General features: G+C 44.7%; 1 protein-coding gene across 8 annotated transcripts; it reads left to right on the top strand.

Annotated features, from left to right (window-relative positions):
* Positions 1 to 2945: 2945 nt before the first annotated feature.
* On the top strand, positions 2946 to 18657 carry TENT5D (terminal nucleotidyltransferase 5D). Of its 8 annotated transcripts, none has more exons than XM_027725541.2 (4): positions 2946 to 3031; positions 11046 to 11167; positions 12385 to 12499; positions 17376 to 18657. In XM_027725541.2, the coding sequence occupies exon 4, from the start codon at positions 17391 to 17393 to the stop codon at positions 18567 to 18569; it is 1179 nt and encodes a 392-aa protein (XP_027581342.1). In that variant the 5' UTR covers positions 2946 to 3031; positions 11046 to 11167; positions 12385 to 12499; positions 17376 to 17390; the 3' UTR covers positions 18570 to 18657. The 8 variants fall into 8 exon arrangements, with proteins under 8 accessions (XP_027581342.1, XP_027581347.1, XP_039238653.1 ...); XM_027725546.2 differs by lacking the exon at positions 2946 to 3031 and adding an exon at positions 4151 to 4168; XM_039382719.1 differs by lacking the exon at positions 2946 to 3031 and adding an exon at positions 4391 to 4463 and having other exon boundaries at positions 11046 to 11224.
* Positions 18658 to 27825: the final 9168 nt, after the last annotated feature.

The following is a 27825-nucleotide window of genomic DNA, read 5'->3' on the forward strand; positions in this document are numbered from 1 at the left end:
TCTTTGGATGAACCAAAACATTCTCCACTTCTAGATTCAGGCAACACAAAAACTCAACAAGTCTCTTCACATTTAAGAGTAAAACGATATAAATGGCAGCAGAAGCTATGAACCCCCTGACCTCAAAGGACTTCTTGGAATTTCTTGAAGATAAGTTTGCACAGCAAGTGGTTCTCAGCACTTTTATTCAGTGACATCTGACTTTCCCACTGTGGCTACTAAAATGGATATAAATTCCTTCTGAATCCTGACCAAGGGCTCAATCCAAGGTGCCTGGTGATGAGAGGAAGAGCTTACAGTGCTCTGACAGTCAGGTGTGCAATCTGGCTTCACCCTGGTGGGCTGGAAAGGAAAATTCCATATATTTCTCTTTGTGTTTGTGTGTGCAAAAGTGAATGCCCATTTCACCTGGAAAATGCACTTTTGCTCACCCTCATGTTGCCTCAAAACTCATGCTCAAAGTTAAGGCCATGGGGATTGTGTTTTCTGAGGTGATTTCCTCTGAGACAGAATATGAATCATTCATGACACAAAATTCTGGAGTTTGGGAAGGAAAACACAGCCCTGCGCTGGAATTTTCCAAAGGTAAAGCTGATTTTCTTCCTCGCTGAACTGCAGAGTGCAGAGCTGAACGCCCAGGGTATCTGAGATCTAAATACATGTGAGAATTGGGGGAGTGTAGATCAGGATCTGACCTTTACAGGTCCAAGCTCAGTAATCTTCAGCGTTTTACAACTGCCTTTATTGCTCTCACAGTTTCAGCTTGTTCTGCACATCCAAATCCCTGCGAAATTTGATAAAATCTCCAAGCAGGGCTGGATCCTGTTGTTGCCTTGGAGGATTTAGGTGCTGCTATTCCAGCAAAACATGACCTTGCATGGGGTTATCCACGGCATACTATGGACCTTGAGCTCTGCATTCATAAAACCTGACAAAGGGCACAGTTCCAAGCTCTGTGAAATATTGGCTGTGCTTCTACAATTTTATTCAGCAAGAAATCAGTGCTGTGCGTCACTGGTCAAAAGATGACTAAGCTCTCGTTATAAATGATAGAAATGATACAGCCAGATTATGCCTTTTGACTCCTTTTGAGTAATACCTCACTTCTTCACCAATGAATTAGAGATAAGCAAATCTTTAAACTAGGTGTTTGCTCAAGAGCTTGGCTGGCTGGAAATGTATTTATGGATATATTAAGTGCTTTCTGGAATTAGGGCCAAGGCAGGAGGAGGCAGCAACAATCCGGGTTTAGGGAGTGTATCTTGTACATTGGCAGAGGAGACCTGGCCTTAGAGGTTGCCTTTAAAATCCTCATTTCCAAACCAAACAAAGTGAGCTGGGTGAAATCCCAGCTTTACTTAACTCTGGAGCAGAAGTCCCAGCAACCTCAGCGGCCCTGGGATGTCATCAGACAGACGTCCTTCTCCTTCTCCCACTTTTCCACTTGGAGAATATGGTGCTGCCAGCCCTGTGCTGGTGTCCCTGACCTGCCCATGGCCAGTCCCAGCAGCCTGGTGACGTCACGATGGCACAGATTTGCATCTGCCTCCCTGAAGATGCACAAAGAGGTGAAGGCATAATTCCAAGAAAACCCAGCTCTCCCTGCCTGACATTAAATTAGGTTTATCACCCATCAAACATGAGCTTTTCTCTGTATACTAAACACTTATTCCATCACCCAGCCATGCTGTGGAGCTGCAGCTTCCTAAAGAGTGAAAAAAAAAGTAAAATATGTAGCTTTTCTGAAGTAATTCACTGTTTTCCAAGTGCAGGAGGACCATTAACTAATTAATTTGCCCAATTAATCATTCAATAGCTATGTATAATGGTTGGGCAAGCCATGGGCTTCATCCTGGCACAGGCTGAGCATGCAGCTCCCGTCCTGTCCCAGTCTCCAGCAGTTCTATGTGTCCAATTCTCCCAGCAAGTCTAGGCTCCTTCTGTCTTGGCTGTGGTGGCCTAGGATCAGGAAACTGGAAAATACACTTATCGGAACTGAGAATTCGTTTGTTTTAGAGTTTATGAGGATTTGAAAAGTCTCATCAACTCTTTTTCTTGATTTGTGACCTAGGAAGATAAATTAATATAATAATAAACACAGAAATAACAAACAAAAGAAACAATCAGCTAATATAACAATATAAAGTAATTTACATAGAAATATTTTTCACAGCTAGGAATATCAAGTAATAGAAACTAACTCGATGTTTATGACATAAAATGAAGTCGTCTCACAAGGGGGATTCTTTAATCGTGAAGTGCTTTGTAATTGCTGCAATTGCTCCATCATAAAACTGTTCCCAAGAGGAAAGAGACACTGAAGATATTTTTAAGGGCCCTAAAGAATAACAGCTGGTTTGGGGATTTTTGTGTTCAACAAGGGTCGTATTTCCTTGCTGTGGATTCTTTCAGGATAAAAGGTTAATATTCTTCTCTGGTGTAATACCCCAGAGCCAGCCTAGAAGTACCTGGGTGCTGGAAGGTCAAGTACAGACATGGCTATTTAAGGTTATTATATATTTCCCTATGACAAAATGCAGTTTAAAATACTTTCATAACCTTTTTTTGCTCATTGTTATGAGTCACTATAGTACTAAATCTGCACTTTTTTCAGAAGTAATCATGCCTTACCCATGTGGCATATTTTCTCAGAACAGTAAATTATCTCTCATTTTAGGTCTATGTCTAAGCAAACTTAGACATCCCACAGCAGCAAATGTAAAGTATTTAGTGTTATAGTGGAATGGAAATGACCAAAAATGGCACAACTGACATAACCTCACCCCGGGCAGGATTTTATTCCATCCATCCAGTGAAGTAACTGATCAAAGATAGTCATTTTTAGATACCCAGTCTGGTTTTGTAAGTCAGATGCTTGGAACCAGAACTGAGTCTGTGACATCACATATTGCACATGAAGGAGCACAGGGAATGTTTCCAACAGGACACCACAGTAGAGGAGACCCTGGGCCCAGAGCTGAAGTGACAGAGCAGCCAAGTGTCTTTCACTGTGAGAAGGGCTGTGCTGCAGGTGAGGCAGAATTTGGGGGGGTTGAGTGACCAAGCTGCAGGTGCTCATGTCACTGTTATCAGTTTAATCATCTTAATCCTCAGTCTTAATCCTTACAATCCTTAATGCATCCCTGAAATGTAGATTTCCTTGTTTAGATTCCTTTGGCAATTACATCCTGTGCATGTGTCTTGCCTAGAAAAGCTGTGGCTGCTCCATCTCTGGAAGTGTCCAAGGCCAGGTTGGAGGGGGCTTGGAGCAACCTGGGATAGTGGAAGGTGTCTCTGCCCATGGAATGGGATGGGATGAGCTGGGCTTTAAGGTCCCTTCCAACCCAAATCATTCCAGGATTCCATGAAATAGTGAGGCAAAAATGAGAGACTGTTTGTGCAAGAAGAATCTCAAAACCAAACAAGTTTAATTCTGACTCTTCTTGGGATCTGAGAACTGGATCACCAGAGGATGAAACCGTTTGCCACCAGCTGAAAGGGACCCTCTTTGCCTGGGCTGACAGGACCTGAAGTTGCACGGGGGAAGGTTCAGGCTGGATATTAGGAGCAATATTTTTCGTTGCAAGGTTTGTTAAAGCATTGGAACAGACTGCCTAAGACAGTGGTGGAATCATAGAATATTCTGAGATGGAAGGGACCCACAAGGATCATCCAGCCCCACTCCTAGCCCTACACGGGACACCCCAACAATCCCACCCTGTGTCTGAGAGCGTTGTCCAAATGCTCCCTGAACTCAGTCCCCATCCCTGGGGGAACTTTACAGCTGTGTGGATGTGGCTGCTGGGGACATGGGTTAGAGGTGGGCTTGGCAGTGCTGGGGGAACAGTTGGACTCGACGAGAGCTTTTCCAACCGAAACAGTTTCCTTGATCTTATATTCCTTGTTGCCCTGATTTTATGATTCTGCGATTCCATGATTTTATGATTCTTTGATCCCGCGATCCCGTGACCCCATGGTGTTATTATTCCACGATGCTATGACCCCACGACTCCACGATTCTACGGTTCTGTGCCCCCTCCACCGGGCGTGTCTGGCAGGGGCGGCAGCCGGGGGGCTGCAGGTGAGGGGCGGCGGCCGGTGGCCGTCAGCTCCCGGTGTGGAAGCGCCGGTGGCCGCGCCGGTGTGACGAACAACGGCCCCGGGGCAGGTGCGTGGCTCGGACCCTCGTCTGAGGGCCGTGCAGGGGCTGCGGGCTCGGGGGTCTCTGTGGCGGGGCCCCGTGAGGCGGCGGCGGCGGGCGCGGCCCCCCCGCTCCCGTTGCCATGGCGGCCGCGTTGCGCTCCGCGGGGGCGGGCGGAGGGCGGGGCGGGGCGGCCGCTTCAGCACCAGCGCGGCCGCGGACAGCGGCGGCCCCGGCTCGGCGGCCCCGGCAGCGGCGGCCCCGGACAGCGGCGGCCCCGGCTCGGCGGGGGCAGCGCGGGCAGCGCTCGGGGCTCAGCACGGTGAGTGTCCCCCCCGCCCCCGCCCCGTCCCCGCGGGTCCCCCCGGGCGGGGTCGCGGTGCCCGCGGTGCCCCCGGAGCTGCGGGGCCGGGGCGGGCGGGGCCGTTGCGGGAGCGGTTGGTCTCGGTTAGAAAACTTGGCGAGCCCCGGAGCGCTCGGCTCGGGCCTTTCTCCTCTCCCCGTAAGGCGTTTTCCTCACAAACTTCGGGGGTAAACTTACAGAAAGGGCGGTCTGGCGAACTGGCGGTGCCGCGGGGGATGTGTGGGTCTGTGCCTCGCTGCACGTGAGTTCTGTCTCGCTAGGGTGTTCCTTTGCACGAATCCCAAAAACTCCCTGGATTTGGGCAAGCCCTGCCTCACCACATCCATAGTAGGAGTAGTAGGAGTGTGGTATTCCCTATTCGCTGGTGGAAGCTCTGTCGCCCCATGTAGAAGATGACAGCTTAGGTAGCTCTGTCACCCAGTGTAGAAGATGACAGCTTAGGTAGCTTAGGCCTTTTGTAGGTGTTCAGCAAGGACCATCTGTGTTTTTGGGGAGGTCACAGCCTGGAGGTGACAGCGACAGCAAGCTGGGATTCTCTGCCCTAAACTATTAGGAAGTGCCTGTGTGCAGTGCAACTCAGGGCTGGAATTCTGTGTCTTCCCACGCAGGAATCACTCTCCTGTGCTCCCTGCCTTCTCCCACAGGCATCTCTGAAACGTCTGTTAAGCCACTGCAAATCTTTAATGATATTTATTGTTCCCTCTCAAAGAGGAGGGCTGGCTCTGCAGGCTCACACACGTTGTGTTCCATGTGCTGCGTTAACAGGGACAGTCTGTCCGTGGCTCCCATAAAAAGCAGCAAGGTGGGTATGAATGGGGATGTGTTCAATTCTCCGCTAAAGGCCGAGCAATGAATAATAAATGAAAGTGACTGAGAGCAGGGACTCTCCCACGCTTCAGGCTCTTGAGTTCTCCCTAAACTAGAGTCAGATGTGTCTGTCCCATTCAGAAATATAAAAACAATCCCTTGTGTCCTTTCATCCTCCGTGTGCCGTGCCTGCAGCATCCAGGAGTCAGGAATAAGGGCTTGATGTGTGAAGTGGGAGTAGTTGCCTGCATTATACCTTCTATTCCTTATGCCTTATCCCTCTTACATTCCCATAGCTCAGTTCAAAGAGAACACTAATAAGTCCTTTAATTTGCAGTGCTGCAGACCTTTGACCCCTGGGTAGTGTTGCCTGCACACCATCCCTGCCCAGCTGTGCATCCTGGGCATAACTTTACAGTAAATTTAGTTTTATTGCCTCATTAGGCGTTAGAAATGCAGCTCCTGTGTGCTCCGTAATGATTCAGCTGCCACAAAGAGAGATGTCTGCCGTTGACCCTTGTGAGCAAAGGCCTGACCCTAAATTCCTGCCCCTGGGTGTATCAGCAGCTCAGGTTCGGGAGTAGCTGCTGACACTGTGGAGTCTGGTAATTTATGAACCCACTATAAATCAGGGAGACATAAGTAGACCAAGTTCCTTGAAAGACACATTGAGACTGAGTTATTTTGGAGAGTCAATTAAGCAGCATTTAGGCTGGCAGTGGAAATTCATTCATTAATTAATGCTGCTCAAAGGAATGAAATTCTACCTGTGTTTTCAAAACACTCCTAATCCGGAGCGGTTTCGTGGCCTTCCTGGTTCTGGGCTCTGATGATCAGACTCCAGGATGAGCTTGGGCTGAGCCATCAGTGCTCAGCCATGGCAAGGAGTGAAATGTTGGTACCTTGTGCTCTGCTTTGCCTCTTTTGTTCGTGTTGGGGAGCCCTTGGTGGGTCACCCTGAGGTTATTGACAGTGTTGAGTTCCCAGTGGCCTGATGGTCATCTGCATATGGGGATAGACCTTGTCTTATGGATTTAAGACATAGATATGTCTTGCATGTCATATATATCTTACATGTCTCTGTTTAACCTGTTGTTTTTAATGGGTGAAGGTCAATGAAAAGCTACAAGATTTGGAGGCAAATTTCAAATCAAATTTCACCACCAAACTCTAGGTACTGCAGAGTGAGGGATGGTACACATGGAGTGGAAATGAGCTCAGGTTTATCTTACAGAAGTCAGAAGCTCAGCCATGAACAGACTAGGCCAGTTCTGCTCTCATTTATGCCAAAACAATTCCTGGCACTGGCACAGGTTGCCCAGAGAAGCTGTAGCTGCCTCATGCCTGGAAGTGTCCAAGGCCAGGTTGGACAGGGCTTGGAGCAACCTGGGATAGTGGAAGGTGTCCCTGCCCATGGCAGGGGGTGGGACTTGATGGGCTTTAAGGTCCTTTCCAGCCCACACCATTCCATGATTCTATGAATTTATACCCTTGGGTTTCAAATATTTTTTAAAAAGAAGTATTTTGAAAGTTACAATCTGGCTTTTCCCTTTTGCCACCACGATTTTCATGCAAAAATAATTATTCAAAGCATCAGCACAGAATCTGAGATGCCACGGGGAATCAACAACGTACCTATTTCCCAAAATTAGTGTGGTCCAGAAAGGGAGAACACAGAGAGCTGCAAAATTTGAGCATAATACTGAACGTGGTTTCTTCGTGTTGCAGAATTGCTCACAGATAAACCATCCTTTCAATTCTTTTCTAGCCGGGATATTTCTGTGGCCCTAAAAACTGTTTCTTTCAGCACTTATTACCAAAAGGAGGGTTTTCCTCCGTGAACCACCACAAATGGGTACAGCAGATGTTGATTTATGTCAACATCAGCTGATTTTCTTCTCCATTACCCTTCCTGCTGGGTCTTTGCTTAGCGAGCAGGTCCTGTCGCCTTGACAGCCGGTGTCACGTTGGATGTTTTTGCACATTTGGGGAGAGCTTGACTCAGTCCTTCTCCCAAACTTGGTGTCGTCATGCGCATGATGGTCATTATGAATTATTGATAGTGATGGAAAAGTCACGAATACACAGCTTTGCTGCAGGGCCTCAGCCTCTTCCTTTGGTTTAATCATTGCTTTATCTCCTCTCCGTGTTTTACTAATAATGTCAACAGAGACATTTTGTGCTGCCTTCCCCACCAAAGAGTAGCAGTGCTGGTGCTGCAGCCACGATCCTTTCTGCTGATCTAGTTTGACTAGTTATGCAGATTTTTTTAATCTGCAAACTCTAGAAAACATTTCAGTTATCAAAAAAACTATTTTCTAGGGGAATCCTGGCTCTTACTGAGGCAGAATTAAGAGTAAACTCTTGTACAGCGAGTACTTTGAAGATAATGAATAATTCATTTATTTTTCCCCACTTTGACAGCGTAACTCGTAAAATTGGGAAAACAGCTATAAAATGAAACCCCACTGCTGCATTCTGTAGTCAGAGAATAACTTTCTAATATAAATATGGAAATTAATTCATAAAAATATGAATTCTGTATTAACATTATAAACACAAGTAGTAATATCAATAAACAGTGGAAGACATAGTAATCTTTGAGTAAATTGGGAGACACATTCCTGTGGTATTGCCAGCCCAGCCTGCTCCAGAACTTTTTTCCAACTCAATTTAAACTCCCCACTTGCTGTAGCAGTGGGGAAGAGCCTTTATTTGAAGGGATCCCAAAATGCTTAATAAATCAACCTGGAGTCTGTGCCCAGAGCTCATGGCTTGTGCCATAACATGAAAATACTTCTGGAGTGAAACAGGATAATTGTCTAATAGCAAACACTTTTCTAAGATATGCAGAGCAGAGCAGGGGTGATGCAGAGAGGCCTTCATGGAACACCAGTTCCATTTGTCTCAGTTTTCTGGCTCCTCCCATGGAAAGCTTTCCAAATCCATTCTATTACTGTATGAACAATCAGAACCCACCCTCGATACTCCAATGGCTCAGCACTGATTCAGAGAGGGGAAAGAAGGCACTGCATTGATTGAAGGAACTGAATGCAGCTCCCAGCAAAGCTTTTTTGGGTATGATCAGTGAAAAAAGAGGAATCCATGCCATTTGCCGTGTGTGTTGTGTTAGAACCCTCTCAAAACACACATAAATGTGATCCTGGAGGTGTCCTCTCGTGGTTCAGTGACCAAGGCTGTCCCACAAGGCGGGTTCTTGGGGACATTAGATGGTTGTCCTTTGGTGTAGATGAGGGGAGGAAAGCTCTGGAGAGTTTCTGAGGAGATCCTTGACTTTGTAATGCCCTTTATCCCCTGACTGAGCCCAGAATTGGGGCTGTGATGGCATGTGGCATCGCTTATCCCTCTTCCTCCGACATCTGAAGAGGAGAGATGATTATGAAGGTGGTTAATAGATGGGAAAGGAGGATTGTTCCATTCTTTACCTTGCCTGCTTTTGCTGCAGTTTAGTCATAATAATGAGAGTTTTTGATAAGTGAGCTTTGGATTGAGTCACTGGGATCTCGAGTGAGTAAACAGATGTTGGGATTAGTCTGAGGAGCTGAGCAGAGCAATCATGTGCTGCTTGGGGAAGCAGGGAGAGAGCGGGGGGGGAGGCAAGGATCTCTTGGATCCTTGGCTCTCATTCCTGCCAGTTTGGGGGGAATCACCTTGGAATGCTCTGGGTCAGCTGATGAGGTGTTGGAGCAACCTCTGTGCTCACCGAGGTGTGGGCACTTGAGGGGTTTGAGGGTTGATATTCCTTATGGTGGTAGCTGGGAGTGGGGACACCCAAAGGCAGTGACCAGCTGGGAATGTGCTCCCAAGCAGTGCTTGTGGCAGGGAGGGAAATCCTCAGAGCCACATGTCATCTCCCAGCCCCTGCTGGATCTCAGGAGAGTCCTTTGCTCATTGGGCACGAGGGGAAAAAAGCTTGGAAATGGGTTTGTTGTCGCATGTCACAATTCACATCTCAAATTCAGGCACAGGAAAATACTATCTTTGAAACACAGTTGTTGACAGAGTAATTTTTATTTTTATTTTTCCTTTAGTTGGAAAAATCCTGGGAACCACGACTGTAGAATAAAGGAATGATGCGCTTTTTCCCGTGATGACGGAGCCAATAAAAGGCAGCAGTTGGGAAAAAATTCCCAGCAGCCAAAGCAGTCCATCAATCTCAGCTGCTGCTTCTATGAACATATTATATAATAATGGCTCTTCTTCTACAAAAAAAAAGCCATAAAGGTCTCTCTTTTCTCCCCCTAAATATCACCAGAGGAAGCCATTAATTCTGCTCTAGAGTTAATCTGTTCCATCATGGTGATATATCCATTAATGGATATCATCTATCCATTAAACCTTCCCCCTTGCACAGAAAGAAATAACAATATTTCATCGTTAAAAAGAATTTTGTATTTTGTGTTTTGTTGTAAAGTGACTGATTTGTCTGACTTTTCCAGACTCCACATGCTGAGACTTTTATCTAAGCAGCCCAGAACCTCTTTTCTTTGGCATTGAAGGCCTAACTGGGCTCTCACTCTCAGGCTGCCCAAAGCTCAGCCCTTGCCAGACTCAACCCTTTATTCCCAGCTGCAAATATGAGCCATCACTGCATGGATTTGGGGAGCAAGTTCAGGGAACACACATTCATCCAATTGATAGCCCGTGAGGAGTTGGAAAGCAAATGAAAGCTGCAGACAGGCCCTAGCACAGCAGCCAGGTCCCCACAGGGTGAGCAGAGCAAGTGCTGTGCTTCTGGCAGCAGCAAAATGGCATTTTCAGGGATAAAAATCTGCCTGCTGTAGCACGGAGGGAAAATCCAACTTATTCTGAATAAAATTATTAACACAGTGCATACCTCCTCGGGCTATAATTCCAGCTTCTCCTGCAGATTATGCAGATATTTACACTCAAATCTTGCTTGCAAAGTTACCTTTAGTCAGAACCATATGTGCTTGCAGCATAAAAGCTGAGATTGTGGAACACAACTCATCAACAAGGAGTAAATTCACATGGATATCAAACCACAGAGTGGACAGGGCCCTGCTTGGGATAGTCCAGAAACCTTGTGTGGGTATTGTGGACTTTGCAGGATGGGGTTCTGGAATGGGAGATCTTTGAAGGAAAGCCTAAAAAAGGCTGCCTAGCTGTCAACATGTCTTCCAAATGAGAAACAAATATAAAGAAGTGCCTTTATGATAGCACAGGAATATTTAGAAATATATTTAATTCCAGCATAGCCAGTCAACGGGCCACTGGAATTGGAAATTCCAGCAACAGGGATCCTGGGCTTACTGTAAATGAACAAACGACCTCTGAAACAAGATCTTCCTGTCATCTGCTCTTATAGAAGCAATATAAAGCCACTACACAACTCATAGTATTTCATTTTGCTGGGTTATTCATTCTATTTTTTAAATGATTCCACTACATCCCTGCTAATTTGCATGTCTATTAATAATATTGAATTCTCACTCAAAATCCCATAGAGAAAATGACAAGTCTGTTAATATCCTTGCAGAGGATTAAGCAGGACCTAAAACCCATAGTCTTTATAAGCACTTTGGTGCCTTTCCACTGCTTTTACCTTATCATTCCCAACTTGAAAGGCTGTTGTTATTCCTGCAGGACTGCCAGGCTGTAATGCATCATTTATTATGTACAGCAGGTGACTGGTAGTTAACATTGATCTCAAAATGAATGTTATTGTTTGTTGGGTTTTATTTCCTGCAGCTTTCCCGGGGAGCTTCGTGTTTCTGTCAGTGACAAGATGACAATTCATATTTTTACCAAATGATCCAGTGACTCATCCTATTAACTCCGCTGGAATACACACTTCCAGTCCTCCTGCCACAGTAAGTCCGTGGGATTTTGCATTCTTTCTGGAAATATTACCCAGGAGTCAGTCCACGGTATGTATCTGGTTGTACAAATAACCTTTACCTAAATCAGTAACTTCTCAGCAATGGCCACAGCCCCAAATAGACCAAATATTGCATATGAGACCTATTTTTTTTTAAGTTATTAAAGTATTTTAGAGCAATTGAGAAGATTGTGCTTCATCCTATGTTACTTATAGGCCTTGGTTTGTTTGGACATGGAGGCCATGTAAGAAGGAACATTGTGTGTTGTGGGAATTGATGCAAATCATAAAATATCTGCCCTTGAAAATGTTGCCCTGTGAGGGGATCCCCATCCAGCTCAGAATGACTGTACCATGAGTCATGAGGGAAAATCTGTCATCCAAAACCCCCAAATGTGCAGGATGAGATAATATGGATTATGTATTCATACTGCTTGCCTGAATTAAACTCCTCACTTTGTCCCTCCTGAGAACTCCCAGCTCATCGAGCCCATATCCTGTAACATTCCAGGTGTTGGCTCCTCAGTTCCTTTTCCCAGCATTGTGCTGCAGGGTTGGGCTCTGCACATCATTCCCAGTTAGGAGAAGGGGTGTTGGAGCCTGGTACATGCCTCTGCTGATTCTCATGGAAACACGGGATCACAGGATGGTCTGGGTTGGAAGGAACCTTAAAGACCATCTCATTCCACAGGCAGGGACTCCTTCCACTAGACTAAGTTGCTCCAACCTGGCCTTGGACACCTCCAGGGATTGGCAACCTGTGCTAGGGCCTCACCACCCTCTTCCCAATATCCACATTCCTTCCCAATATCCAATCTAAATCTGTCCTTTTTTTCCTTAAAGCCACTGTCCCTGTTCCATGGGTTGGGGAAAAGTTAGAGCTTATTTTTGTTGGCAAAGTCTCTTCTTCTGCTCACCTTTTCTGCCCCTGAAGGTGATATTCTGTGGCACGGTCCAAGCAAACTGCTTTTAAGTGCATTTTGCCCACCTTGCAGCCTTATCTCACCAGAGAGGAGCATCTGGCCCTGAGTTATTATTTGTTATTTCAGGGTAACTCGATGGCAACTGTACTGAAAACTGATGGCAACTCATGCGTTATCTCGTGATAACAGGATAAACAAACACCACCTTCCCACATGCATTAACAGTAATGGAAGGAAAAACTGGTGAAAAACACTGTCAAATCAGTTTAAATATTTCCCCATTTAGGTTCTCCAGATGCTTTACTGCTTCTACTTGTCTCGTACGCATTTAAATTACGACTGGAACTCCTTCCCCGTTTGACATTCCTGCCTCCGGAGCTTATGCCAGCTGCAGTCCTTAAGTGAGTGAGTAAAATACTTCCAAATGCCCGGCTTAACAGAGAAATGGAGCTTTGAATTTAAGGGAAGCTTTAGCAAGAGATCATGGGAGTCGTTAGTGATGCATGTAATGTGTGTGCAGGAAAATCAGTGCAGGCATTGAGGGGACAATGGCAGAATTTCTGGGAGTGTTTCTGGAGTAATCCCCGAAAACAAGGCCACCAGGGCAAGACATTTTGCTTCATCTCTTTTTAAGCCTTTGCTCCTGGGTAACGAGAGAGAGGACGAGAGGAAACAGCCTCAAACTGCACCAGGGAAGGGTCAGGTTGGACATCAGGAGGAATTTCTTCCTGGAAGGAGTGGTCAGGCATTGGAAGGGGCTGCCCAGGGAGAGAGCACCCTGTAGGTGTCCAAGGACCACCTCTGGTTGAGTTGACAAGGTGGGGATTGGTCACAGGTGGGACTCGATGATCTCTGAGGTCTTTTCCAACCTCAGTGATTCCATTATTTTGTAAAAGGTCCTCGTGCAACCAATTTCAAGTGCAAAGTAAAGAGAATTAGAGCAGTCAAGCATTCCCAATCTTTGCTGGAAAACAGGAAAACAGGGGAGCAGATCAAAGGGAAGAGGATGGAGCTACCACAGCTGCACAAAAACCCTCTCAGCTGGATTCTGCTTGAGAACTCCAGCACATGGCAAAGCCTTTGAAAACACACTGAAGCAACATTAGGGAGTATATAAAAAGAGAATCTAAACAGTTTATGGGAAAAATATGAGCTAAATTTGATGAGACTGTTCTCTAGACTGTAAGTATCTGTTTCTCTGAAAGTCGTGGGGAACATGAAAGCTGTCATTAGCGTGGCAGATTTTCTTCATTCAGATGTAAAGCCAGATCTGCTTTCATTTTTTTTAATGGAGCTGATCCATGGCGCAGTGCTAAGATGTGGTTAACAAAACCTTTCAGCGTCATTTTATCCCAAACTCAAGAGTTGTTTGGGTCCACAAAGAAAACTAGAGCCTCTCACTTCAATATTAAAATAAATAATAAAAGTTAATAAAACTGTGTTTAATGATCCCACAGTATCTAAACATTTTTCCATGTTGTGACCACTTCGGCAGCTCAAGGTGACCACTCAAGGACAAGCTGGAGCTTGAAACAGGGAAATATTTTTCTAACCTTATAATAAGGATACTATATCACAAAACTTGACTGGGTCTGATCCATCTTATTCTGTGCTTCTCTGACCAGTGTATGTAAAAGAAAACACCTTGAAAACTACTTTTCCTCGTTGCTTTGTCTGGTAGAGATCTTAAATCAGACAGTTTATAGTAACATTTTAAATCCCATAAACAAAAAACTAAGAAAAATCACTAGGAGAGAGTCCCAATAAATTACAAATATTGATGAAGTGAGCTAAAAACCGCCCTCTTTTGAGTTTCACTGATGTTTGTGCAGCCTCCATTTGCCCATGGACTGACTTTAAGGCAAGGAAACACTGAATGTGGAACACATGAAATGCTTTTGGGTATTCACATGGAAGAAGTTACAGAAAATTAATTCTTTGGCAGGGAGCAGCAGGGAAGAGTCAGGGAAGGCTGGGACTCAGGGTGCTGCTGAGTGAGAGCTCTTGAAGTCTGTGTCACATGTAGGGTGACCCTAAATGATCAATGCTGGTTCTGGCAGAGGGGCAGGGAGGTGTTTCTGCCTCCAGGGATCATGGAATCTCAGGATGGGTTGGGTTGGAAGGACCTTAAAGATCATCTGCTTCCACTTCTGCTACCCCAGGTTGCTCCAAGCCCCGTCCAACCTGGTCTTGGACACTTGCAGGGATGGGGCAGCCACAGCTTCTCTGGGCAACCTGTGCCAGGGCCTCTCCCCCCTCACAAGGAAGAATTTCTCCCTAATCTAATCTAAATCAACCCTCCTTTAGTTTAAAACCATCCCCCCCATCCTATTGCTGGATGATCCCTTGTAAATGGATCATCCTCCATTCCAACCATCACCAGTTTCCAAAGAATAAAGTGATTTTCCAGCCTCTTTTCCCACGAACCAACACAGCATTTGCTTGTGTTTGGCTTCGTCCAACTGCTGTGGTGACATGCAGTGAGTTTCCTTCCCTTCTTGTTTCACACAATACTTTAACTCATTTTAGTCTCAATATTGCTACTGATTTATTGTAACTGAGGTTACTTACATTAATAATAACTCCTGACATTGGCCTGAGCACCTCAGTAAGTAAATTTACCACTGCTTTGAGAAATCAGGTTCCTAATGAGTATAAAATTACCTGGAAATTGTTCTTGTTGCCAGACAAGGTTGAGGAAAAGAACAAGAGAAAACCCTTCTAGGAAAGTCCAGGCTTGCAAGCTGGAAGCAAATTAATAAATAATAATAATTACAATCAAGTTTATCCATGTTTAGCTGCAAATTAATTACATACTTGAAAACTTAATTCCTGTTTTTCCCAGGATGTTTTCCTCACTTGTCAAATTGAAGGTGTTGTTTCAGCACAGAATTCTTAGTATTTATCGTAAAACATTAATGTTGAAACTCTGAACTCCCAAAGCCTCCCCAGATTCTCCAGGAATCACTTTAGAGAAATGACATTTTGAGGTACATCTCTTCAACACAAAAGAGAGATTTACTGACATTACCTTTTCCTGTCAATTTAAAATGCCTGTATGTTGCAGTAACATCTCAAATAACTAAAAACATGTAGCAATAAAGAAGGGATTTCTAAGCTTATTTAGGGATACTTCCATCTTCTGACTTACCAAGTATTTGAAGGGGGTTCCTCTGCTAAAAGAAGGGATTGAATTTCAACATTCCCTTCTCTGCGCCCTTTCTTTTACATCACAACATTAACCTCAGAAAGGTCAAAATTTTGCAATATCAGACAAATCCCATAATAAAAAACTGCTTAGGCAACATTTCTGGCAACTATAAGTTTTCTGGTAGATCCGCCATAATCTGAATTATAAAAGGTTGGACTTCATGATCTTGGAAGTCTTTTCCAACCTCAACAATTTAATGATTCTATGAATGACACAGAGACAACAGGGCAGCGAAAACATTTATACAAAAACCTCTCCTTACGTGCTTCTTGCTCCACCCTGGGTTGTCCTGTTTCCAAAATTCACTGTGGCTTTCTGTAACAGCTGTTTTTCAGGATTAACTTGTTGTTGAGGGATGTGGAAAAGGCTCTGAAGGATGGGTACAAGTTTTTCATGGTAATAGTTTTAAAGGAATAAGCGTGGAGTTATAGTAGATATTTAATGGTGAAATCATAAAATTGGCAGTACTATGGATGGCAATTTCTCTCCTTTTTGGTTCAAAAGGTCATGTTCTCTAAATTCCTACAGTAATGTCCATATTCCAGAGTACGTGTGCAAACATACATGTGTTTGCATATTATGTATGTGGAGTTATACACTACATACACAGTGCCAGGAGCTATGTGGGACTGATTCCAAGACCTTCACACTGTCAATTAAATTCCCAACTTAAGTCCTGCTTTAGCCAACTTTTAAAACATTCATTCAACTTCAAACATCTGGTTGGTTCCGTTCTTTGTAACGAGGCCAGAAAGGTGCCTGGAACTCCATATGCTCCTGATCAGTTTGCTGGGAGATGAAATTATAGCAGAAGTATGTGAAATATAGCTCTGTCATATTCCCAAGCCATTTGTCAGTTCACAAGTTACTTGAAATTACTAAAATATTCCAGAATGTGGAATCCGAAGGCGAGGGAAGGAAAATACATGACAACGTACATATGTAATCACTGCTGATGAAGAAACAACAGTGTAGACTTTTCAGTGGTGTTATTATTACTCAGTAGGATTTTATTTCATTTGTATTCTTGAGGTTTGGCTGAAAGAATCTGTTTGAGCCATCTGCCTGCAGAGACATTGCTGGTGTTTCAGTAGTAGGTTCTCAGTGTTGGCAGATTCCCAAAGACACTTTTTCCACCCGGTTGGTGACTCACTGAGCTGGTTCAGATCCCACCTGGGCACCACCTGAGTGTCACATCTCATTGCTAGATGTGAGGCTATGAAGTCCAAATATCATTTTAAACAAGTCAGAGCTTTCCCCTATGTATTCTACAGGTGCTTCTTTACAGGCTTCCTTGAGAAATTCTTTCTCCACAAGACTGGAAGGGGTTTTCTTACGGTTCTGCAAACCATAACTTGCAGCATTGGTACATTAATGTAGGAACTAATGTTAATACATTAACATAAGTTAATGGCTTAGAAGGAAATTTTTTGCCTCAGGAACACAGTGGAAACAGCTTAACAATGATCAGGTTCCTAAATCAAAACAATTGATATTAAAGGATGTGTGTGTATAGATGATCCATAGAGACCAAAGTTCATCCAAGGCCCTCACTGGATAAACAGTGAGGGTGTTCCTCACTCCTGCTTTTCACAAAAACTTCCTGCTCTTTCAGTGATTTGAAGTATTCAAGTCACTGAAGATAAAGGAAGGTTTCTAGACAGGACAGAAAGAATAAATTTGCTCATTTTAGCTCTTCACGGTGAAATTTATTTGGAGTTTCATTAGAACCACCAAGTATTTGGTGTTATTAACCTTTGAGTAGTTTTCAGTTGGGTCTGGATGGTTTGCTGCATTTGCTTTGAGTCACGGGTTATACAATAACGTGATGGCTTCTCAGCAGGATTAAAACCTGGGTGCATTAAAATTCAATTAAAAGACTGCGACAAGTGCAGTGGTTGACTCAGACTATTAACTGGGATTGTGTCACTGGAAAATGAACTGGCTTTGCAGTTACTGCCAAGGAAGGAAGAGACAAGTTTAGGACAACTAAGTGAAATGTCTGTCTCTCTGGTATTTCAGGAAGTTCTAACATTTGTCCCTAATTTTTCTTTCTCCCTGTTTAGCTCACTGACATCACAATGACTGAGGAGGACTTAGACCACAGATTCAGTTGTCTCACCTGGGATCAGATTAAAATCCTGGATCAGGTTTTAGCTGAGCCCATACCTATCCATGGGAGAGGAAACTTTCCAACCCTGGATGTAAAGCCGAAGGATATCATTCATATGGTGAAGGACCAGCTCATTGAGAAGCAGATCCACGTCAGAGACATCCGCCTGAACGGCTCCACAGCCAGTCACATCCTGGTCAAGCAGAACGGAACCAGCTACAAGGACCTAGACATCATTTTTGGGGTGGAACTTCCCAGTGAGTTGGAGTTCCAGATTGTTAAGGAAGCAGTCCTTAATTGCCTATTGGACCTCTTGCCAAAATGCGTTAATAAGCAAAAAATCACGGCTCAGACCATGAAAGATGTGTATGTGCAGAAGATGGTCAAAGTCTCCACCGACCACGACCGCTGGAGTCTCATCTCGCTGTCCAACAACAGCGGCAAGAACGTGGAGTTGAAGTTTGTCAGCTCGCTCCGGCGGCAGTTCGAGTTCAGCGTGGACTCCTTCCAGATCATCCTGGACTCCATCCTGGCGGTGTACAGAGCCTCAGACTGCCCACTGGCAGAGGACTGTCACCCCACCGTCATTGCCGAGAGCATGTACGGGGACTTCAACGAGGCCATGGACCACCTGAAGTACAAACTGATCTCCACCAGGAACCCCGAGGAGATCCGAGGAGGTGGCCTCCTGAAGTACAGCAACCTCCTGGTCCGTGACTTTAAGCCGGCAGATGAGGCTGAAATTAAATCTCTGGAACGTTACATGTGCTCCAGGTTCTTCATTGATTTTCCAGATGTTGCCGAGCAGCAAAGGAAAATCGAGTCCTATCTGCGCAACCACTTCATCGGGGAGGAGAAGAGCAAGTACGACTACCTGATGACCCTGCGTGGGGTGGTGAACAAGAGCACAGTCTGCCTCATGGGGCACGAGCGGCGGCAGACTCTGAACATGATCACAATCCTGGCTTTGAAAGTACTGGGAGAGCAGAACATCATCCCCAACGCGGCCAACGTGACGTGCTATTACCAGCCTGCTCCATATATCAGTGACAGAAACTTCAGCAACTACTACATTGCTCATGGACAGCCCCCCGTGTTCTACCAGCCCTACCCATTCCACATACAGATCCAGAGCGGGATGGTTTAGGAACACGCCGACCTCCGCAGCACCCACTTACACTCCTCCCTCTTCCCAGTTCTTAATAAAGGCCTCATTAAAGCGAGTTTTATCAGCACTTCTGAGTTAAGGACATATTTTTGTGCAAGTTGCCAAAGTTCTTTGGTTGATCAATGTCTAAATCACCGTTCAGCACGTCGTGAAATAAGTGAAGCGTCCGTCATTCGTGAAGTGTTTATACCTTGGGCTGTATTTTTTTGCAATGAAAAGAGAAGGGTATAAATTATTCTAATTTTTTTAAAATGAAATGCACTAAGTTCTGGGTTCTAAAAAAAAAAAAAAAAATTCTGAAGCAAAATTTAAATAGTGTAAATGAAAAATGAAGCCAATGAAATACCTCTCAGTAGAAACGCCTGATGTTAGAAGTGTTAGATCATCTCTCCGTTATATCCATGTGGTTCCAGCAACATTTATTTGCAGCACCTTTGAAAATACACATTGATGGGTCGTCTCTTGGTGGTGTGGGCTCTGCTTCACAGTCTGATCGTCCCTCAGGTGCAATCAGAGAGGTCCCTCTCCTTCCCAGGGTACTGGTTAGTACTGGGGAGCAGGAAACACCCCCACCAAGAGCAGCCTTAGGACCTCGTGTGTCCAAAATTTCCACTGATGCGAGTGACAGATTTGGCTGCTCAAGTCATGCAGCATCAGACCCCAGGATCTGCCTCCCAGATAATGAAAATTGTAAGAGATACAACTATTCTGATTAAATTGGTCTTGAAAACCAAGGCAACAGAATGAGAGAGAAGGTGAAAATTGAGCACATAGGGCTTGCTTTCTGTTGCTAATTTGTTATTGATCTGAGCTGCTTTAATGCGCAACAAACAGAGTCAGGAAAAAACCAAAAAGCCCAGGACTGCGTTATTTTTAGGGGAATTAAAACAAATCCTTGGCAGTGGCATTTGAAAAAAATATTTTATATTATCAACGTCCTGTGTGTGCTTAGATTCCTGCACACACACACCAGTAGCAAGTGAGGATTTAACGATCAGGAAGCAAAACATTAGTTCCGAGTTTTTGTGTGTGTGTGTGAGTGTTTACCAAAGATAAGTTTTAAACATGTCACATAAGTGCCTCCCTGTGCCAGTTGCTCCATGAAGGTTGTGATGGTGTTGGAAATGGTGCCGGAGAGCTCCTGAGTTAGGGAAAGGGAAACACACACTCCTGGGTTGCAAAGTGTTTGTAGCAGAGAAGGTGGGAGAGGTGGGAAGTGTTTGCTCCGGGATGAGCAGGTTTGGGACAGGTGGACCTAAGGTGGTGTCACTAAAACTAAATATGGGACAAGGAATGGCATGAAAAGGAGATTTAGAATTGGTGTGGGTGTAAAATTGGAACAGCCAACTGGAAATGCAAAGCTGTAGAGTTTCTTACATCGATGCTTAACGTGTCGCTGTGTTGTTCTACGAGTCCCTTGCCAGTCCTGTACTATCCTCAGTCCTCCTCCTGTGCAAAAGCAGTGGCTGCATTTCATTGATTTACAACAGTGTCAGGTCTTGGAAGTTTATTCTACTTGGGCACGAGTGCTTGATTGATTTTACACATAAATATGCTACGTAAATGTGCTATTTTAAATCAAACATTTCCAAAATTTCTATGAAGTCCTACAGCCAGTGAAATGTAGCTTCCCTTTTCCCTCTGATATTCCTGTACAGTTGAACAAAGAACTGTTCAAAGGCAACTTTGCTGACCACCATCACTACAGGCAACTGTTTTCTGTAAAATACAGTGCAAAAAATGATGTTTCTGCAACATAAGAAGGGTTTGCCAATGATGCTGATTCATTTTGTGATGCCTCTCATGAATACAGTACTGTTACTTTTGCTGATTTTTCAGGTATGTCGAATTTTGTGTCTAAAAGCACACTTGGTTCCACTTCCACGAATATCTTTCCATTGGCTAAAGTCTATTTAATAAAATCATCAGTCCTAATTGCTCTGTTATCAGCTGTGATAACACCATATTTGCATGAAAGCACTTCTAGGGAATTCCCCATCAGGAGCAAAATGGAGTGAAAATGGTGGTTTCATTTTACTTCTTAATTGAACTGTTTGAATGATAAAGGGAACATTTACATGTAGTTAGGTATTTGCCAGATTAAATAACACTGTGAAAAATTCTGTCAGAGCCTTACATAGGTTGTGTCCCTGTTCATGCTTGTGCTCCAACACTCTGTGACATGCAGGGAGGAGGAGCCAAGAGCTGGACTGGGGAATCTGTGGGAGTCAGGCATCCAAACACCTTGAGTTTCAGGAGGAATGAGGCTCCTAAACTCCCTGAATTGATTGGAAAACCTCAGTCCATCTGCACTGGCCTGTGACCTTAATGCAATGTAGCACATCAATTCATTACTCCTCCACTCCTGGTTTCCGTGGTTGGTGGGTGGAGAAATGGGTTGATCTTCTCAAGAACCAGGAAACAGGTCAGGCAGGAAGGAGCATTTTAAACATGTCTGATCCATTACCCTGAGAAATACTTCAGTAAGTTGGTTTTAACCAACAGGTAGAAACACTTTTGAATCAGATGTTGTGAAAACTATCAGGAATGGTGAAATCACTCTGGATTTGTGTAAACCAGCCTGTTCACTTGTACAGCAACTGTTTATTTAAATGTATATTGAATTCTGTTAGGTCTCTGTTTATACATGCAGGTAAGGAAGGGCTCAGCCAAAGTCCATGGAGTTGGTGGGAAGAATCCACCAAACTGCAACAGGCTTTGTACCCCAGAAAAGAGCAAAGGACTTAGGTGAGGACCTACAGGTAAAGGTACAACAACATCAATATGCAAAAATCTCTCAGGTATCAATAAACCCTTTAAATTATTGAAAAAAGGTCTTATATTTCATACCTAGAGGTAGTTCAGTTCTGAAGGTTAAGTGAGGTTTAGGATTTTGTATATGTAAGCATTTATATGTCATTTATTTATCCTTACATATATGAAATCTCGTGTTTCTACACCCACAGGGCAATTACCAAAACCTGATGGTTTTAATTATTTCCTTCCAGATGTTATATTGACACTGGGAGCAGTATTTGACCTGGAGACTTTTTCTCCAGGTCATAGTGACTCTGTAAAGTAATTTCAAAAAGGGGATGATGAATTGACTGCTGCCTGCAAAACATTGATATCAGTGTGTGAGATGAAATATTGAAATATTGGAACCTCTTCTCCAGTTGTTACTGATTTTACCACGTGCAGATATAAATCTACAAAGAATTGAGAGTTTTCTCAGTCCCAGTCTCCCGAGCTTCATGTTTGCATTATAATTATATCTCGTTGTTACAATCTGTTCAATGATTATTATACCTGGAAATTGTAATGCTGATTTTATTTAATCACATAAAACTTAAGGTTTACGGCTTAAAATAATAGAATGTTGTCAGGACCTAAGTGTTACAGTTTCAAGTGCTTTCCTAAAAAATGTCATTTGAATTTTGTGTTATGTTGTAAAAGGTCTATTTGAAGCAAATACTTTATGGTAGTTCCTTTAAAATGTATTTTGTGAGCTTTCTACTCGACATGTCACAAAGGTCTTTGCAATGGGTAAAAGGAATGTAAAGTTGTCCTGAGTCGAGGTGCTCCCTCTCCCGGGGATCTGTGGGTGATTTGAGTGGTGTCAGAGGAGTTACAGCTTCAGAAGTCGGGAATTACACAGCTGTGGGCTCAATATGATTTGCAGAAATACCTGGAGAAAGGGCAGCAAAGAGAGTTGGGCAGGTCAGCACGATTCTTACAGCTCAGTCTTGGGTTGATACTTCTATTAAACAATCAAATGGAAGGGTGTCCAGGACAAAGCTGTTGCAGCTGAAATATTTCACTCGATGTACCACCTGAAGCTGTTGAAAAAATGTTGTAACGCTAAAAACGTGTGTGAATCCCACCAGTTTGTAGGTGATTAGTCCACAGGGTTGACTGGTGCCTTTGGGTGTTTGGGGAGTGATCATTAAAACTACATTTTGTTTAATGGATGGTTTATTGGAATCTCTTCCTTGGAGATTTTGTCCAACAGCCCAACTGGGAAGGTGCAACTGCAAGAGAGATACAGGTTTGGTCACATTTTCTTGGGTGGATAAACCACTGACTCAGATTCATCAGGGGTCCACTGTCTGACCCACATGGAAGGTTCCCATGGATCTCCTGATACATTGGAATGGCTCTGTCTAGTTGTCAACAGGCTTGTGTCAAATATTCACATTTGAAGTGCCTAGATATATATATATATATTTATATAATGAAAACATGACTGTCTGCTGGGTGAATAAAATTAATACTTAAATGACAAATGATTTGACTTTACATCTGCCTAAAAGTACATTTTACCTACTCTGAATGCACATTCCCATAAATCTAATCATGTATCTGTCCAGGCTGTAGGATTTGTCGTGCATGAACACGGCCAGTGCTGGTGATTTTGGAGAAAATCCAGCAAACTCAGAGTTTTCAGCTCATCACAGTTACATTTATGGTTGTTTACTTGGATTTTCTGGGGTTTTTTGGGGGGTTGGGTTTGGGATTTTTTGGTTGTTTGGGTTTTTTTGTTTCATGGGCTGGGTTTGAGCTCCTGCTTATTAATTCAGAGTTTTTAAAAAGGACAAGACAATATTGTTCTTTCTCCCTGGGGGTGTCATATGCTGTTATATCTCATGGACCCTCCAGTGCCTTACAAGGAGGGGTGGGAACATGCCAGAGGTTTCAGCCCCACCTGAGAGCTTGGGAATTCCCAGTTTGGCCTCTTTGTGTTGACTGTGCAGTAACGGGTGTTCACATACGGCAAAGGTGCTGCCATTTGGTGGGAATGGGGAGGAAAACCAGCCTCAGAAATCCAAGGATGCTGGAGCAGGTCCCTCGCCCTCACCAGCCCCTCTGAGCTGTGCCCCAAAGTCCTTTGTTATCCAGCACTGATGAGATTAATGGGATGGGAAGGGCAATCTGCAAATCTCTCTGTTGACTCAAATTGGTGTTCAGTGTTTTCCCCCTTCACTTCCTGGCTCCCTCAGCTCTTCCTTGAGCACCCAGTGCCATCCCAAACTCTAGCTGAGGGAGGGAAGCAAGACCCCCACACTCTGGACAGACCTTTTTTCTTTAATTTTACTCAATGTTGCTCAAAACATGTTCTTTCATCTCTTTTTTACAGTAAAATGGATAATTTTTTGTAAAGGCCTTCCCTTTATTTTAACCAGTAAACACCATTTAATAATAATTTCATTTCCTGACCGTTTTCTTTTCTTTTCTACAGCCAGATTTTTAGGAATCTGCCTCTTAATAAACTGGTAAGTGGGGAAGTTGGAAGGCAGCCCACATAGGGGGGTTCCTTTCCTTAAATATCCACCGGATGCTTTCCTGGGGAACTCAAAATCTGAGGAAATACGTGAAGCTGAGGGAGAACTGTTTTGTTCCAGTCCCTGCCACCCCCATTTTTTCTGCTCCATCAATCTCCATCATTAAATACTATTTCATAAGCAAGTGATTTTCTTCTTACCAGCTGCTTCCATATTCAGCTCCATTTCATCCTGTACCATTGCAGAACCTGCGCCTCGGAAATCACAATTAGTTACCATGGAAAGCAATTCAATACCGCAATAAATGCACTCCAAGGCTGCTCACCCTGCTACATATTACAAAATAAAAATAAAAATAAGTCCTCCCGACAACTGGCTGCAGATCATGGGTGTCTGTGTTTGTGGGCAAGTGTGTGCTTGTGCATACATGGGTTGATGTTATTTTTAATCCAATTTTCCTTGTGTTTGGGTGTATGGGAAGAGCAAACCCCTCCACGATGCAGCCCCGCTCCTTCATGAGCCCACCCTCCATTATGAGCCCCCTTTCCCCCGTCCTGTATTTCATTTTCCTATAAATATTCCCATCCTGTTGTTGATGTGAGTTTATTTCTCACTCGTTCTGTTTGCTCTCTGGAGCAGACAGGGACATGATGCTGCCCATATGCTCCTGTATTTCTGCACACACACAAGCAGTGGCATTTCAGTGTCCCCAGCAGCTTCCCGGGGCCTCTTTGCCATCCCATGTTCCCTGAGGAGGAGCAGCGGTGTCGGGAGGATGGCACGTCTCTTCTGGAGACGATGTGACCCCGTGGTGCTCCCACCATTAATGCCAACAATTCCTTCCTCCAGAGTTTTATCAGCTCCTGACATTTTCCAGACAAAAGGCTGAAATTGCAGCTCGTGGCTTTGCCTAAAAGATAAAACCAGATATTGGAATATATCCCTTTTTATTGTATTGCAGTTCCCAGGTAATGACATTGTCCAAGCAAGGATCTGGATTCTCCACCTGCCTTGAATGGTTTATTTACCCCCCAGGGCAGGAGAAAGAGCTGGGAACTTCTTGTATTAAAGTACCAACAACTTGTTATGCTTCTCTAGAAGTTGATTAAACTGCAAGTTCCAGCCCAAACACTCAGTCATAGAATCATAGAATTGCTTAGGTTGGAAAAGACCTTTCAGATGATGATTTCAATCAAGAGGCAGAAGGATGTCCATGAGATACAGCGCCACAGTTGTCGAGTTTAATAGTGTGGGACAGGCACAGCTGGTCTAATACTGAGCACTAAATCATTTGTGGCAGTGATCAGCACTTTCATTAAGTACTGCATTCGGGCAATGAATTTCTCAACTCTTATTGTGGTAAACCAGAGTGTCACAAGTCCTGCCATCCAAGGAGTGAGCTGGGCTTTCACTGGGGCTACCCCGGAGACAGCTCCCAGAGCACATTTATGTGCTTTTCTCAACTCAAATGTGATTTTCCCCCATGGTTTCTAAGTCAGATCATAACAAGAAAACAGGTCATAGTACAAAAACTAAGGAAAAGCTGTGGGAGAGCGTGGGGTCAGTAAAACCAGTCTGTGCTTCTGTGAATACACAGTACCTATGGAAAGCCAAGGATGAAGGATCCAGCCTGGAGCTGCTCCCTGTGTCAGGGTGAGGTTTGGTGATCTTGACTTTGGTGGGTTGGGAGGCAGAATGGGAACTTTGGCCATGTCCATCTCCTGCCCATTGACCAGGAAGGACCCTCCATCCCGCTCCTGCCGGGGACGGCGGCTCTATGGAAACACTGCTGGACATGATTATTTATGGCACTTCAGTCACCCTGGAAACAAAGTAGATGCTACCAGACATGACTTTTAACACAGCTAATTATATCATTAGTGTCAGTGTCTCTCCACAGCTGGCATACACCTTCCCTGGGCTGGCGCTGGCGACGTTGCCACGGCAATGACCCGGCCCCTACCCCGGTGGGGAGGTGCAGAGATGTGCCAGAACCATGGTGAGGTGGCTCAGCTTTCTGCTGCTCCTCCCAGGACAGGTTTGTTGCCTAATCCAAGTTTTGCATTGGCTAAAAAAGACTATTTGGAGGACAAGAGACCGCTGATGAATTCAGTCTGATTTTGGGAATGCTCTGCCCCAAAACGCTTCACGTGCCATCCCTACGTGTGGTACTTCAGCCTCTCATTTCTCAGCTGTGCTCCCATCTCAAAATCCACTCAAGCAAAAGAATTCATTAAACAAAGTAATTAAAAAAAAAGAGCAAAGTGAGAGCTTTCCTCCCTCTTTTCCAGGACTTCCTGATTAGCCCCAGCAACGCTGATCAGCATTTTCAGAATGACTCAGAGGAGATTTTGGTGGGTGTCCAAACCGTTCATCACCTGGCACAAGCCTCTGGCTCCATGGGGAATGTGACCACATCCAAGAGCCATGTCCAGCCAGGATATGCTGCAACCAGAACCTGCCAGACTCCTGAGGTCCACAGGCCAGCAGGAAAACGCTGCTATTTTCCTCTTCAGTTGTACAGACCTGGGGCCAAATCTCTGCTGATGGGTTTTGGTGAAGTTTAACAGCATTTTAGCCACACACAAAGGGCTTCAGTTTCTGAGTGAGAAGCAAACAGCTCTGTAAAGAGCCAATAAATGATGCTTGGAAGAAAAAACCCACTAAATTATTAAATCCCTGTCCCAAGGGCTGCACACATCGGCTCTGCAGCCTTGCTGAGCTGCTTTGCCCCAGGAGCACCGTGACCGATGGGCTGGTGGGTCTTGGGCTGATCAGCAGGATCCAGCTGTTCCACAGAGGTGTTGTCACCACAGCCCAGCTGTGGTTGGCAGCATTTTGGGGGCGATACGTGTGTTTTGGGAGGCTGATCCCCCCTCAGAGCGGCAGGTGGTGGTTTCTGGATGAGGGGAAATGAGACGAGGGATGGATGGGACTTTCAAGCTGAAAGCTGAAAACGGTGTGTTTGTGGATTTAGAGAAATGAGTTAGAAAATAATGAAAATCACTGAACTGCCACTGAGAACCACGAGTGCCTGCTCCCCCTCACCTGGGAGAGATGGATGGCTTCGTTAGCAGGTGATAATCGGTGCATCCAGCACGGCTGGAGGCATGGCTTTAACCAGGGAATAGGGAAACTAGAGGGGAGATGGATGTTATAGGAATATGCCCAAGGCCCCAAGAATAAATCCAAGCCCAGTGGATGTTTTTCAGCAGAAGACAAATAGTGCAATTGGGGACTTGTTTTTCAGGGGATTGAGGGTTCAGCTCCACAGTTTAAATGTAATGGGAGTATTTTACTCTTTTGGCAATAGTTACTAATTATCCCCTCTGCCCATAACCCACCACCCCACATGGGCACTCCATGAACACTCCTTTACAATCACTGAAGTCCTTGAGGTTCCTGTGGCTGCTCTTTGCTGCAGCTGTTTCTTGGTCTAAAGCAAAAAAATATTGGCAAAATGATGTGTCTTTGTAGAGGAAACAATGTCAAAATGACTCAGGACTAGAAATAAAAGGAAGCAGGTGACTCGACTGGAACCCTGTATTGCAAGGTTTGGGCTTGAGGGCACTAATCCTGCTCATGCCCCATCCCTTTCCACCCTGGCCCTGAGAAAGGGGGCAGGAGAGGAGGGTGGGCACTGTCACCCCAGTCAGCAGAGTGGGTTTGGGCTCTTCTCCCTGATTCCTGTAGGGAATTCCTCAGGGGAAGGTAGGGTTGAAGGGTTCCAACAGTGCAGCAGAATGTCTTCATCATCGTTGTTCTTCACGGACTAAGGGGAGTGGGGTGGGGAATGGTTTCCCACTGCCAGAGGGCAGGGCTAGATGGGATATTGGGAAGGAATCTTTTCCTGTAAGGGTGGTGAGGCCCTGGCACAGGTTGCCCAGAGAAGCTGTGGCTGCCTCTGGATCCCTGGAAGTGTCCAAGGCCAGGTTGGACAGGGCTTGGAGCAA

The sequence above is a fragment of the Pipra filicauda genome, unplaced genomic scaffold (genome assembly GCF_003945595.2).
Source record: "Pipra filicauda isolate LSUMZ 115617 unplaced genomic scaffold, ASM394559v2 scaffold281_size1565311_pilon, whole genome shotgun sequence".
Taxonomy (NCBI): domain Eukaryota; kingdom Metazoa; phylum Chordata; class Aves; order Passeriformes; family Pipridae; genus Pipra; species Pipra filicauda.

Excerpts from the sequence above, each read along its gene's own strand:
- TENT5D (XM_027725541.2), top strand. The coding sequence starts at position 17,391 with ATGACTGAGGAGGACTTAGACCACAGATTCAGTTGTCTCACCTGGGAT.